The sequence below is a fragment of the Pyxicephalus adspersus genome, chromosome 12 (genome assembly GCF_032062135.1).
Source record: "Pyxicephalus adspersus chromosome 12, UCB_Pads_2.0, whole genome shotgun sequence".
Taxonomy (NCBI): Eukaryota; Metazoa; Chordata; class Amphibia; order Anura; family Pyxicephalidae; genus Pyxicephalus; species Pyxicephalus adspersus.
This window is the reverse complement of record NC_092869.1, coordinates 26,255,157-26,269,964: the sequence shown is the minus strand read 5'-3', so window position 1 is coordinate 26,269,964 and position 14,808 is coordinate 26,255,157. Positions and strand designations below refer to the sequence as shown.

The 14,808-nt window shown below is 35.3% G+C and overlaps 1 protein-coding gene across 1 annotated transcript in view; it reads left to right on the top strand.

Moving 5' to 3' along the window:
- The window catches only part of STARD9 (StAR related lipid transfer domain containing 9), an 88,864-nt gene that overhangs the window by 39,308 nt on the left and 34,748 nt on the right, over positions 1-14,808 (top strand). Inside the window, exons 5-18 of the mRNA XM_072427961.1 lie at positions 346-378; positions 585-646; positions 728-840; positions 2,211-2,280; positions 2,691-2,763; positions 3,945-4,012; positions 4,095-4,192; positions 4,649-4,852; positions 5,812-5,909; positions 7,468-7,545; positions 9,033-9,107; positions 9,497-9,676; positions 10,814-10,853; positions 13,289-13,426. Coding sequence (XP_072284062.1) covers positions 346-378; positions 585-646; positions 728-840; positions 2,211-2,280; positions 2,691-2,763; positions 3,945-4,012; positions 4,095-4,192; positions 4,649-4,852; positions 5,812-5,909; positions 7,468-7,545; positions 9,033-9,107; positions 9,497-9,676; positions 10,814-10,853; positions 13,289-13,426 — 1,330 coding nt within the window. The remainder of the gene's footprint in view (positions 1-345; positions 379-584; positions 647-727; positions 841-2,210; positions 2,281-2,690; positions 2,764-3,944; positions 4,013-4,094; positions 4,193-4,648; positions 4,853-5,811; positions 5,910-7,467; positions 7,546-9,032; positions 9,108-9,496; positions 9,677-10,813; positions 10,854-13,288; positions 13,427-14,808) is intronic.

The following is a 14,808-nucleotide window of genomic DNA, read 5'->3' as shown; positions in this document are numbered from 1 at the left end:
TGTCAGTTTCCACAAGGATGCCAATGGGTCCAGCTCTTTCTACCTCCTCTCTGTTAGCTAGTGAGCCCCTTGATCAAAATAATAAACTATTAGAGAGCTGTGGAAGTGGTGGATAATCTTTTATATCGAACAAACTATTTACCATTAATATTTGAGTATTGGATCGCCAAAATCAAGCATGTTGGAAAAGATAAACTATGATAGTATATGATAATTGCAGGCACCACTGGGTGTTTGCACTCGCAATCTTATGTTAATGTAAATGGACTGTCAGGAGTATAATTTCACAGACACAACTAATATTTTTATCCTTTTTTCATTTTTAATTGCATGTTCCCCTTACAGACATCTATTGGATTAACACCACGCATTTGTGAGGTAAGTTACTTTTTTATTTCTTACAAATATTGCATTTCAGTTATATAGTAGGTTGTGTAAGTTCGCATTCTGTCCATGAATGTTTTTGTCTAAATATGTAGCATCTCTAGCATTTGCCAGACAGGTGCTCCTGAGCCCGACTTGGGTTTGAAATGTTTCCATGCTGGGTAATTTAAGGTACATAGTAATGTGATTTTCTCACTCAGGGTCTATTCTGCTATGATGGTGACTCCCTGGGCACTCCACCCTCATGCAGGATAGAAGTGAGGTAAGGAGTAATTGTTTTTCTGGTCCTAGGTCATTTTTTAGATTCACTTCTAACATTCACGTTTTAACATATTTCTTTAAGCTTTCTTGAAATTTATAATGAACGAGTCCGGGACTTGTTACACCAAGCAGACCAGAAGAAACCTTACACTTTGAGGGTTCGGGAACACCCAGAAAAAGGTCCATATGTTCAAGGTATTGAAAGTTACTTTTATTTGGCTTTATTTGTGACAGTAGCTAATGTTTTTGTTTTTTTATCCACCATATTTCCTTTTTATAATAATAGTTAATAGTTTAAAACATAATGTAGATAATGAATAAATATACTTTGTATGAAGAGCAGTTTGCATGACTTGCAGAAGAAATTTTTTGCTAAACACAGCTGAGACTGAGCTATTCTTCAAGCTCTTGTAACTCTTTAATGACCAAGACAAACTGCAGTTGTTTCTGCATATCAAACCACAGCTTGCTCCATAAGCTAATGTCTAGGCTCCATAAAGTTTTTTTTTTTTTTTGCTTTATTTTTGATTAGATCACAGTGAGAATTTTATACAGTAACTGACACCTCACTGCCTAATAATATGTTGAGACAAACATCTGTCCTAATTGCATTTATTAAAACAACGTATCTGTTCCGACTTACATACAAATTCAACGTAAGAACAAAGCTACAGTCCCTATCTTGTATGTAACCCAGGGACTACCTGTATCCACACACACATACACACCATGTGTCACTATGATCACAGACATTTTTTCCAAAGCACTTAATACATATTTATGCTGCCATTAAATTATTTATTTTCAATGTATTCCAAGCTATGTCAAAACGTACCATGGATGCCAGGTTTTAATTGATGTAGGAAGATAAAAAGGTTGAATGAAAATGTTATATCAACTTGTTATGTAGGATTTCTGTATTCAACATGCACAGTATTGAAAAACTCAAATTTATTTATGTGGTAACTGGTTTGGCTTTACGATAATTAAAATCTAGGTTGTGGGTTCAGTAATGTACTGCCCCCTTGTGGCAAATACTCATAATGTAGTTTGTGACCTTGCATGAACTCTGTAAAATCAAGCACATACAAATTTTACAGAAAATTATTAATTGTAAACTGTATTTTAGTTTGGACTAAGGTGCAGAAAAGTTCTGTAAGTTGAATTGCTATGTGCGAGCAAGCTAGTGAGATTTTGTTTTGTACCTGTGACACCAAAACAAAAATATAGGAAGCAGGTGATGCCTGATAGAAGTTCCCTATTGTACTAAATACAAGTGTTTTTCTTGTTTTCTCTATCTCTGCTGGACAGTCATACCCTCACTTCCTGTCCTGCTCCATATGTTTTTGTCACCAGGGACAAAGTCTTACCAGTGGAGCAGCAAAAAAAAAACACTTTTTAGAGGTTTTAAGAAAAAAAAACACACTTCCATGTTTTCAGTTTGGAACACTTTTAGGTAAATGTTTTTCAGTGAACATATTATATATTCTGCAGGATGATGCAGCAATGTGTGAGAATTACTGTACATTCTTAGTTGTATATAAAGTTTTCTTTCTACATTACAGGGTTATCCCAACATATTGTGACCAGTTATGAACAAGTAGTAGCCTTGTTGGAGAAAGGAATGGAGAGCAGGTACAGTGGTAATGTGCAGCATAAATGACATCAGATTTGTTTAATCTTAGAAGCTGTACTTTTGGTAATTTTGTTAATTTTTCCATTATCCCTGGGTTGAGACTTACCTTGGCTGAGCGGTGCATTCCCTATTTCTGTAGTCTATCCAGCTGATTATGGTATTTTAATTCCAGTTATACATTTTTTATATTAGGTGATCTGGATTATTTAAAGTTTTTTAAAGACACTTTAGCTGTGGACAGTTAGTTCAAACTACAAAATGGTATTGTGTATATGTATGTATGTATTTTTTTATATATTTATTTATTTATTTATATATATATATATATATATATATATATATATATATATATTAGTTGTCGGCATCATGCTATGCACATCTTATTGTATTGTTTTGTTGGAACTCACAGGATTACAGCAGCCACTCATATCCATGATGCCAGCAGTCGGTCTCATGCTATTTTTACCATCCAATATACCCAGGTTAGTACCATACTGTAAGTTCTGTTTGTTTATTTTGCTTGGTGATAAAAACAGTATATTTGTAAGCAGGGCTGGTTTTCTATCCCCAGAACCTCTAGTGTCACAGACATTGGGGTTCAAATCAACACCCCTTTTTAAGGAACATTTTTGTGTTCCTAATTGGAAACTGGTTTTGAATATTTTGTCAATTTGTAATACTATATATTAACAATAGTTGCATTTTCTTTTAAAGCCTGAGAAAGTATGAAGTCAGTAATTTTACAGAGATCTACTGTGCTTAATAGGACATCCAGAATTCCTTTTAAAAATAGTAGCATATCATTTTTATTTTTTTGAATTAAAGTGGAGCTCTGTGTTTACTGTAGACATTAGGATAGCAATCTTCTAAGGCTAATGTTGTAATCTGAATATTTCCATTCCTCTAGCATACTTTTAGATATGTTTCACCTTTGCAGTTACTTCAACAAGGATGAAACTTAGAAAAATACTGCTTGGGTTGCCTGGAAGTTTTTTTTGAATCTTAAATTACAAAAAAATGTTGATAAATGTTATATATGGGTACATAATTAAACTAGAGTTTATAAGAAAACGTTCCCTTTTCAAATTAGAGACAGTACACAGAAAATTTATAACTATGGAAAGAATCATTAGCTAAGTCTGAGTATATTTTTAACAACTGCTACAAAATAAAATAAAAACAATTTTTCTGTAGGCATCACCTCTGCCTTAAATTATAAGAAAGAACCATTCTGTTATATCTTAAAAATATATCATTTATTTTCTTAAAGGTAAAACTATCTGTATATTATTTGTAAACTTGACAGAATACATTTCAGGAAATACATATCCTATGATTTTATTTTGTGGTAGAAAGTCCTCAAAGGAGCTGTTGTTTTGATAGCTATAGGAAAAAAAGGTGACTGCCTGCAGATGGTGCTTTATATGTTTCTTGGGGCTAGAGCTAATACTCAGCATCCTTCCTGTAAACCGGGAAAAACAGAGCAGAGATGAAATGGTAATTAAATAGTAAAGAATCTTTGAGGAAATACAACTGGCAAACAGGGGTTATTAGGTAGACCTTGAAGCACTGTCTATATGAAACAATAGGACTTCCCTTAATCAAAAATGTTTTATGTGTTTTAGCATGTATACAAATAACCAAAGCTAACTTATTGATGCAGGCTATTTTGGAAGATAACTTGCCATCGGAAATAACCAGCAAAGTAAACCTGGTGGATTTAGCAGGGAGGTGAGTACTGATGCATTAAATTGATATTTTGACCCTAGTGGCCATTTAAGATTGGTTGTTTATTCCTATGGTCCCTTTTTAGCGAAAGAGCTTCTCCAAATTACTGCAAAGACCGTTTGACGGAGGGCTCCAACATAAACAGATCGTTAGTGACGCTTGGCATTGTTATATCTGCATTAGGTAAGTGTTTGTTGCAGTCTGTGATAGAAAAATATTATGACTAGGGTAGGTAAATAAAATAAGAAGGTATGTGTGTCTGTGTGTGTGCATATATTTAATGTATTTAAAAGTATTCTAAAGCATTTGTTGATTGAAGAGACAGTACAATAGACACTTGCTTCCTTTTAGACACATTTGATTGCTTGAAACATTTGCCTGAGAGGTAATAAAGTTAGTTTGTACAAAATCTGTGTTTATTCCCTTTGAATATAACATCTGTGAGGCACTAAATCCAGCAATATTCCCCCTGGACTTTATTACAGTTTTTTCCAACTTGTCATATATTGTGCCTATACCATTAGATCATATATAGGTATAGTAGATGCTTGTATTCTATTGTTTACAGAGTATTGGTTTAGATCAGTTGATAATTTATTGGACAGACTCTTTAACATGTTTCTTTTCTTTTAACTTCAGCCCAGAACTCTCAGATGAGCAGTAGCTGCCAGAGCATCAACAGTATTATCAGTGATGTAGATAGCGGAATCCAAGGAAGCAGCCCTTCTCGAAGTAGCATTAATGGATCAAAGCGGCAGCCATTTGTGCCCTACAGAGACTCCATCTTGACCTGGCTTTTGAAGGACAGTCTTGGAGGCAACTCAAAAACCATCATGATTGCCAGTAAGGTTCCTATACACTTAAAGACCTGAAATGTTATTATTCGGACTTGTCTCGTAGAATGTCCTAACCTTACCATCTGTTAAAATCTGTGTCTTCCTAGTGTATTCCTTCCTAGCCTACAAGCCCACTAAGCCTGTGATTTGTTTCCACAGATGTATGGTCCCCTCAGATTCTCACTGTATTATATTTCTTCCTTTCACATTAGAGTTAAACAGAGGTTCATTAGGAAACTTTATTATCAAATTCGCCAGATGTTTGTAGGCATTGGGTTTATAGAGTATCAAGCCCTTTTAAATGCAGCTTTGCTGCTAAAGGAGCCTTCATGACTCCAGTAATAAATGCATGTGAAATCAGAACCTTTCTTTAGGTAACATTCCTTCTCCAAAGCATTTTATAATTAATAAAAGTGTGTTGGGTACTGGTTTTGGTTCAGATATAACCTAATATGTATGCTTTCAAGCTTCAGAAATGAAAACACACTTTATAGGTTATGTACAGTGATCAGAAACGGAAGCCATACAAATTGTATTTATTATATAAAAATACTGAAGCTTATCAATGCAGTAATGCAGCTGTTAGCATAAATATAGGATAACATATTACACAGAATACAGTACCCTTTGAATTATAATGACTTTGAAAAATACATAGTAACTTTGCTAAAGCTGAAATTATGGGCTGATTTATTAAAGCTCTCCAGGGCTGGAGACGATACACTTTTATCAGTGAAGCTGGGTGATCCAGCAAACCTGGAATTGATCTGGTCCAGGACTGAACACATCTGCTAACAAATAGCAAATAATTTTTAAGAAATCTATTCCAGGTTTTCTGGATCTTCCAGCTTCACTGAATAAAGTGTATCCTCTCCAGCCTTGGTGAGCTTTAATGAATCGGGTGCTATGTGTTAACCTTCCAATATGTGACACATTACACTTTGGTCTGTTTTAATCTGATTCTAGCTGTGTCGCCTGCAAGCATCAGCTACAATGAGACCATGAGCACCTTGAGATATGCTTCTAACGCCAAAAACATCATCAATAAGCCTCGAGTGAATGAAGTAAGTATGAGACAGAAATCCCTCAATGAAAACATGAACAGCTGGTGAGGGTAGACTGTAGCTATCCAAACCCAGCAGACTTTCCTAGACCATGCTTATAGCATTGCACACACCTGACTTGGTTCTGCTTTCTTCATTTGTCATTTTATATAAATTTTGAATTTAATTAATCAACTTAATTTTCATGGAAGTGATATTTTAAAGTGGAACTAAGACCTTTTATTAAAAAAGAAAAGGTTTTTAAAGTTTTTGATTCTGCTAGTGAAGTCTACCTAATGCATTTTCCAATGATGGTTTGGCAACAACCACACACAGTGCCTGAATTTCAGAGCAGTGTTGCTGCTCTCATGTCAAGCGTTCCAGTTTGCACTAAAATGTAGTGGGACAGATAAATGTTGCAGAGTGTGTAGCTATCATTATTGTCACTGCTAAATTACATGCTCATCTTTCAGAACCTGATTACACCTACTTCTGCCCATTCTATTATAGACAGTCCTGCCTCCTCAGCTTATACCCTTTCTCTGTGAGCTGCAGTGACTGGAAGCATAAGCACGTGAGACACAAATAAGGATTGTTCTCAGTTAGTTAATGTATCATTGTGTTTCTGGATCTGTTAAATGTCCAGATGTATCTTTATTATAGCAGGACAACATACTATAGTCTGTAGTCAATTTACTAAACTTACCTTTTATTTTATTTTTTTCTATTTTTTTTTTTAAATAATAACAAATTCCATTAAATACAAGCATAAGCATTGGTTAAATGAGGATTGAAGTTTCACATGAAGTTAAAAAATAATGATACAGGTTTTTTGATGTTAGCCTTGTTATGTCAATTAGGTTTATTATTACTGTACTAGGAGCTTCATTTCTAACAAGGTACTTGATCAAAGAGTTTGCTGGGCGAGCAATGTTTCATACAACACCAGATTTGAGGATGTTTTCATACTAAGTGCAGAGCCTTCACTTCACAATTTCAGCAACTGCTCTACTATAGCTGTGTATATTTTGTTCTAAACTGAGGTTCAGCCAAAGGAATTTTCTTCTGTTGATCTGACTTGACAAAGGGATAAAAAATTGTAAAAGAAAAAAAAAAGTATTTCCTGTACTCAGAATAGAACTAGTAGAAACAAAAGAACCATTGTGGTAAAAATTGTATCAGCCTAGCTGGACAAACAAAATGTGAAATGCTCTAAAATCCATTTATGTGGATATATATTTGATGAGCTTTTCCCCTCCGAAAGATTTCATTTTTTTTTTAATGTAATATTTGTTTTCTCATAAAAATGGATAGATAAAATGTCTATGTACCTTTATAATGTTGTACAAAACCACTCCCCAAAACGGAGGGCTGTATTTACAAGAATTCCCCAAAGGAAGATACATTCCATTGCATAAATGGAGAACTTAATTTATTAACATTTCTTGCATATATCATTCTGTTTTGTTGTGGGATACCTGGATAAAATATGTGGCATATGGCATTGTTTGCAGTGTTTTTTTTTTTACAAATCATTACAGCACATTTGGTGATTTGTAAATCTGATTATTCTCTCCAGGATACCAATGTTAAACTGATCAGAGAGCTAAGAGAAGAAATAAACAGACTAAAATCTATGTTAAGGAACTTTGAAATGGTATGTTTTAGCAACTTTACACTGAAATATAATACTTTATTTCCACATTATGTAAAGCTTACAACACAATAAGGCCTCATACAAACATTTAATGGATGTCAGAGGATTGTCACTTATTGTCTTTTGTGATTTTCTCCAGTGACAGATGAATGAATGAGCGTTGTACACACAGTGTCATTCTGTTCTATAGAGAGTGGAGGGAGTAGGGTGAGTGAGCAGCACACCGCTGAACTCCTCTTCATCCTCCTCTTTCTGAGCAATTTTTCACCAATTTGCTGTGGCAGATTTATGAACAACACTGATACAGTAATACACATGTCAGATTTTTTTTTTAGCTGACCTGTGTACATTGGAGTTGCATATTAATCAATGTTTTGGTGTTTGTGCATTTCTGATATTCTAAAAAGAATATGTAGATAAAGGACCTTTATACTTAAATATACCTGAACCCATGGGTGACACTGATTTTGTGTTTACATTTCTTTCTTATCTTGTTGTTTTCACTTTAAAGCAAATATCTCATTAAAGAAATTTAGGTTGCCATTGCTGATTTCTCATTCTGAAATTTCTAGTTGCCTAGCAGTCAGGTTAATGCTTTTACTTTATGACTTATGACCTGGCTTTTTTCACGTCCCTGACATACATACCTGTTATAACTTAATACAAAATGTTCGTAATAAAGCCTTGTGCTGCATACAGGAATTGTAGCCTTCATGCTTAGCACTTAAGTGTGTCTTCTATTATTATTATTATTATTATTAACAATAATAAAAAACAGGATTTATATAGTGTCAACATATTATGCAGCGCTGTAGATTAAATAGGACCTCTAGTCATTGTACTCATTGCAGCCATTTTTGCAGCCTCTGCAGAATATGTAGAAGTTGCAGAATATCAACTCTCAAACTCACAAACTAGGCTCCTTTTTGTCCCATACTGACATAAAACCTAAGATAAAAAGTCAGTTTTTCCCACAGCCACCAATCCTATTTGGAAGCAGTAGTATTCCATCAATATATATTCATTCACAATGCTGACTTGTTTTTAAACTGCAACCTTCAAGCTGCAATCCCTGTTCTGAAACAAGCATGTGTTTGTCATGTGTCCTGGCACCTTTTATGCATTTGTTTGTTCCAGAGCAGTGAAAACAAAGATGTGGAAATAGCCTTGATGTTTGTACCTTCAAAAAGCAAATAGTTCAGTTGGCAATATCTACAATACTCACTGGCATGGCATTTTAGGTGGCCTTGTGCATCATTGCTTTGTTTATACAAAAATTGAGGTAGGCTAACTCAATTTGACACTTTCAGTTTTCATTTTTAATCGAATTTCTAATATTATAAGAATTAATACATGTTATTATTATTCGGGAATTTCCGGAATATTATAAGGTCAGATGTATGATTGAATAAAGCCAAACTCATATCTGCATATAACGAATTTATGAAATTTGTAATGTTTTTTTCCCCTATACATTCCTTATACAGAGAACTATTAGCCCTGCATTCAGTGAGGAGCGAGATGGGAATCTTACAGAACTGGTGCGACAGAATGAATTAAAGGTGGGTGTATGACTTGTATACTATGCATCTCTGTACTTGTATGACAAGTGACTTGGTTGGAATATCTTTTTGGAATATGTGAAGTAATCCCGATTGAGCATATGTTATGAAATTATTTTGCTGGTATGCTTCATGTCTCCACAAGATGGCAGTCTGCTCTCATGAGATTGTTTTAAATCTCTTTACTTTAAATGAAAATATGGAATCCTCCTCTTTGTTATGTAACTTCTACTTGTTTGTATCTAGTTCTACATTCGGAAAGGCAAGGCCTCCCAATATACCTTGTCTATTGTAAATGACTATATGTAAAGTTTCACTGCAATCAGTCCACAGATATTAATGGCAAAACCATTGATCTGTATTTCCTTGAATGATTTATGTGTTTATAGATTGAGCAGCTTACCAAAGACTGGACAGACAAATGGACAGATAAAGCAGCTCTTATGGAGCAATATAATATGGACATCAACCATGGGAAGGCCAGAGTATCCATTGATTCTGGTTTACCTCATCTCATTGCTGTGGATGATGATATCCTTAGCACTGGAGTAGTGATTTATCATCTAAAGGTAACAGTGTATTTCAGCTTATATTTCCAAGCATGTGCCCAGTGTGTATCGCATTTGTGTAGGCCCGGAAAGCATTGAATTATTGGAAATGCTACCAAGCTGGTAAAAGACAATCTTCAACAGAGTAATGTAATGTACATAGTCACATAGTAGATTAGGTTGAACAAAAACATAAGTCCATCAAGTTCAACCATTAGGGAAATCCCATATTCCAGATTTTAAACCTTTTGGACATAGTTGGACCAGAGGAAGGCAAAAAAACCCTGGTACAACTTGCTTTAACAGGGGACAAAATTCCTTCCTGATCCCATGAGGCAATCGTATGTTCCTGGATCAACAGTCTGTTATCTTTACTTTAAATCCTTAATACTCAGTTATGTACCGGGGTTGTAATGTAAGAGACCATGTAATAATCCTTTGTTTATTTAACATAGGCCTGGGGTAAATATAAAAAACTTGAATACCAGATTATCAGGTTATATGGTACCTACATAGTCTGCTGATCTTTTTTAAAGAAAAGTAAAACACACACACTCTGATCATATATAATTGTTTTTTAAATGCCGGGCATAGTGTATTTATGTCAAAATCCACAAATTGTTGTCAGAGATAATTGTGTTTTATGTGAGGGATGCTTTGTTGATTTGATAGAAAAAAATTCAACCTAAACAGTTTGATAACATAGAGTACCTAATTATGTATATTGTATACATGTAATGCCCTTCATGTCACAATTCAAGCTCCTTGTATAAAGAACAATGAGCCCCATAGTGTCTGGGGATTCTCCCAAAATCCCCCCGGCTGTCACAGGATTTGTTGTTAAAGCTACAAAAAAGAAAAATATATTATGCAGCATTCTAACTGCTGTCCCCCTCCCTATTTCTCTCTCTTTCTCTCTTCCTGGCTCATAGATGAGGCTTTTCTTGTCATTTCTGCTTAGCATTCATTAGGCTCTGCTGTCTTGCTCTTCCCGAGAAGGTAAAATGGATTGCCTTGTTTTCCACATTGTGTGTGTTTGGACAAAGGCTTTGCAGTTCTAGTTGTGCAGTGCTCACTGAGGTGTCTGTGTTTGAGGTGCAAATCTGTCCTCTATTTTTTTCATTCACTGACTGTCTCGATTTTCGGTTCTCTGTCTAGGAGGGAACAACGATCATTGGGAAGGGTGATCACGATATAGGTAAGAAAAAGGCTGTTTATGTTGCTAGAATTTGTGGATGACCTATTTTCAGACAGTTCAGTGTGTTAGCTGCTTTAATTACCAGCGTATTGCAGATTTAAATGAAATGCATCCTGACTTTGGTTTGTGTGTTTGGAGAGCTGAAAGAATGTGTGTAACATTTTAATGTTGTTTGGGTGATATGCCACCATTCACAGCATTTTGAACAACTAGATGTAATTGTTGTTTTCTTTTCTGGTATTTTCCTGCAGGCTTTACATAAAGACTATTTTCACTAGTACAGCAAAACTGGAAATGTGAATAATTACTTGACCGTCCTTTGTATTGTATTTTTGTATGCCCTATATTGTGGTTCAGACATAGGATCTGATTTATTAAAGCTCTCCAAGGCTAGAGAGGATACACTTTCATCAGTGAAGCTGGGTGATCCAGCAAACCTGGAATGGCTCTGGTCCTGGATTCAAAACATTTGATAACAAATAACAAAAAATACTTTGAAGAAATCCATTCCAGGTTTGCTGGATCACCCAGCTTTACTGATGAAAGGCCCATGAAGTCTACATTGATTTCCAGCTGGGGATTTATTATATGTTAGTCTCATACACTGAATGGAGTACTCAATACTTTGTAGAAGAAGGTTGGTCCAAAGGATCTTGACATAATTAAAAATAAACAAAATTGGAATAGAATTATCCTCCTTTATTTTTAGTTTTATCTGAAATAGATATCCTAATTATGGGCGATTACAAGCAATACATTGAAAATCTACCTTTGGCTTGCATTCCTACAAAAAAAAAACATGCATTTTATGGCATTGCCTAGGCACTTCTGTATATACAGCCCCATAATTGCATATATGAAGTATGAGCTCCAAGGCTCTTCAGCCTGAATGCTAGCATCAGTAGATTCGGAAAGCAGTCAGTCCTGTCCTGCTCTCTTTTCTTCCGGATGGACGATCTAACATTGGGGAAACAAAACCCTACCTCCACCACAATTGCCCTATGCTAACTGAGACATAGGGTCTGATTTTATTAAAGCTCTCCAAGGCTGGAGAGAATACAATTTCCAAAGTGAAGCTGGGTGATCAAGCAAACCTGCATTCCAGGTTGCTAAATCATGCAGCTTCACGTTAGAAAGTATGTCTTCTTTAACTTTGGAGAGCTTTAATAAATCAGGCCCAGAGTGCTGAACATGACAGGTGAATCCACAATGGAGAAAAGATCAGCTGGAAGACCACACTCAAAACTGGACACTGGTCTTTTGTCCTCTACCATTCTTGTATAAAGGGGAGTAATTACATACAGCTGCCACTTTCCGAATGATACTCTGTACACAACTTTACATGTATAAGCTATGCAATATATTTTTAGTTGCATAGGAGCGTCCAATGTCCAATTTGCAGACAATGGGCCTGATTTATTAAAGCTCTCCAAAGCTAAACACCTATTAGTAGAGTAAAGCTGGGTAATTCAGAAAACCTGGAATGGATTTCTTAATTCATTTGCTAGTGGTTAGTAATGTTTTTAATCCTTGACCAGGATTTGCTGGCTCACCCAAGTTCACAGAAAAAAGTGTATCTTCTTCTGCCTTGGGAAGCTTTAATAAATCAGGGCTAATTAATTCAATGTACTGCAAAATAAGTGACTTTTGATATGAGTTTGAATGTGTTCCTATTCTTCTATTACTTTGATCAGGGGCCTAAACCACAGGAAAATTTGCTTCTACACACACACACCATATGATAATGAGACCATGAACATCAAGATAGACCTCCTTTTTTTTTGTCAGTCAAACACACTGGCTTTGCAACAGCCGATAGACAACTAAAGGTGCGTACACACTTCCAATTTTTATCGTTCCAATCGAACGACGAACGATCGATTGGGCAAAAGATCGTTCGTAAAAAAGTAACCAACGACGCCGACGAACGAGGAAAGTCGTTGGAAACGAACGACCGGACCGGCGGATCGGATTGGACGACGATCGTTGAACATCGTTCGTGTGTACGGTCGTTCGTTGATCGTCCATGTTCAGAGCATGCGTGATGAACGAACGTCCGTTCACTTTCCTGTCGTGCACATAGTTCCTCTATCGCTTAAACGATCGTATCTATTGTGTGTACAATATCTACGAACGATCGTGTCGTTACCTGTATGTGCAGTATCGGTGCTATACGATCGTTCATATATATCGTGCAGGAACGTTCGTCGTTCGTTTTCCGACGATAATAATTGGAAGTGTGTACGTAGCTTAACTTTTCAGAAGATTTCAGCAAATTTGGCTTTAATGCAGATTTCATTTGTCTTGCTTCACCCAATTTACATAACAAAAGGTTATTTCCATTCTTTGGGGAAACTGTTATGGTGTTAAAGTGCCAAACCAAGAAATTGCTATTAGTTTTGCTGACTGTTGTAAGTTTTATTTTTGGGCATTAGTTTTGCAGAGTGAATCTATTGAGCGGGATCATTGTGTAATTGAGAACAACTTTGGAGTTGTGGAACTGCGACCAGTCCCAGGAGCTCAGTGCACTGTCAATGGGCAGGAAGTCACGGATGTCTGTCGCCTCTCTCAAGGTTGGTAATTTCTTTTTACATGCTGCATCTAAGTTAAAGTAAGCCTGTGATTCTTATATGTAGGTTAAAACTGTAGATTTGCATAAATGCCACCCTGTCTAACTTTACATACACCTTTACTTATTTTCTTTTTCCCCAGCCACTCATATTTGCCTCCAGGATGAAGGAAAAACACCTGGTAGTTCAGGGTCTCCACCTTTATCACACAATGTGATAGGGCTGCATCTTTACCATTCAGGCTTTTACAAATCCCTAATTCCCTTATGAAAGCTCTAACCAGGACTGAACTATTCAGCTTACATAGACCTTATTCTGTTTGCTCCTGGCAGTGGTTTAAAGGAAGTTAAAGGAAGATAAGTATGAGCAGCTGGAGGAAGCGAAAGTTTAGTGAACATGTTGCTTCAGGTAGAAATAGTTATGATATGCCTATAGTCAGTGTAGTTTTCTGTTTTCACAGGCAACGTTCTTAGAAACTTACTGTACTTGACAACTCAACAGCATCCTTCTAATTCAGTCCTCCAGGAGTAATCGGCCATATGAAAATGTTGTTTTCACCACTACAGCTACCAGCTTACAAAAATTACATATTGTAAAATCATATCACACTTTATTAGTATATTATTAGGTAGCAGCAACAAATGGAAGATTAAATTATCCGTTTAACTTCTTGATTTATATCCAGTAATAACTAACTTAAACAAACAAATGTATGTGTAATATTGTAATGTATGATGAGTTTTATGGAAAGTTTTTCATGATTTATCTTATAGCATTTTTATATTAATGTAATCATATTAACAACACACATGATTTGTATAATTTTAAAAGACATTGGCCAGATTTTAGGAAAACTGTCCAGTTGGCAGTAGCAGATATCTTCTAAGATTGGCGTTGACATTCAGATTGACATTTTCATGTACAATAAATGATTGTTTGTGTTAATTATTTACACAAAAAAATGAAGATAATGAATTTTCTATTTTTTTTGTAATAATTTTGATTAACTTTAACATTGTCATTTGTAAGTTATCCAAAGAATTTCCTTGTGTGTAGCTGATTACATCACCATTTCAAGAGCATGGTAACTAAAAATGTTTAGCTACTCTGATATCCATCCAATTAATACATTTGTATTTATTTTCCAAATACAAAAAATGTGAAATAATATTTAAATCTTATGGTAAATTGTTGATTTTTTTTTAACATTTGAGAAGGCAAATATTAGACCTTGATTCAACAATACCTATAGCCCAAGTACTTACAACACCAAAATGACACAACAAATTTATTTTAATAATACAAATTCAGGTTTGTTGTGTGAAAAAGTTTTTTATGTTTCACACTTCAAATCCATGATGTAAAGCTGCGTACACACTTGCAAT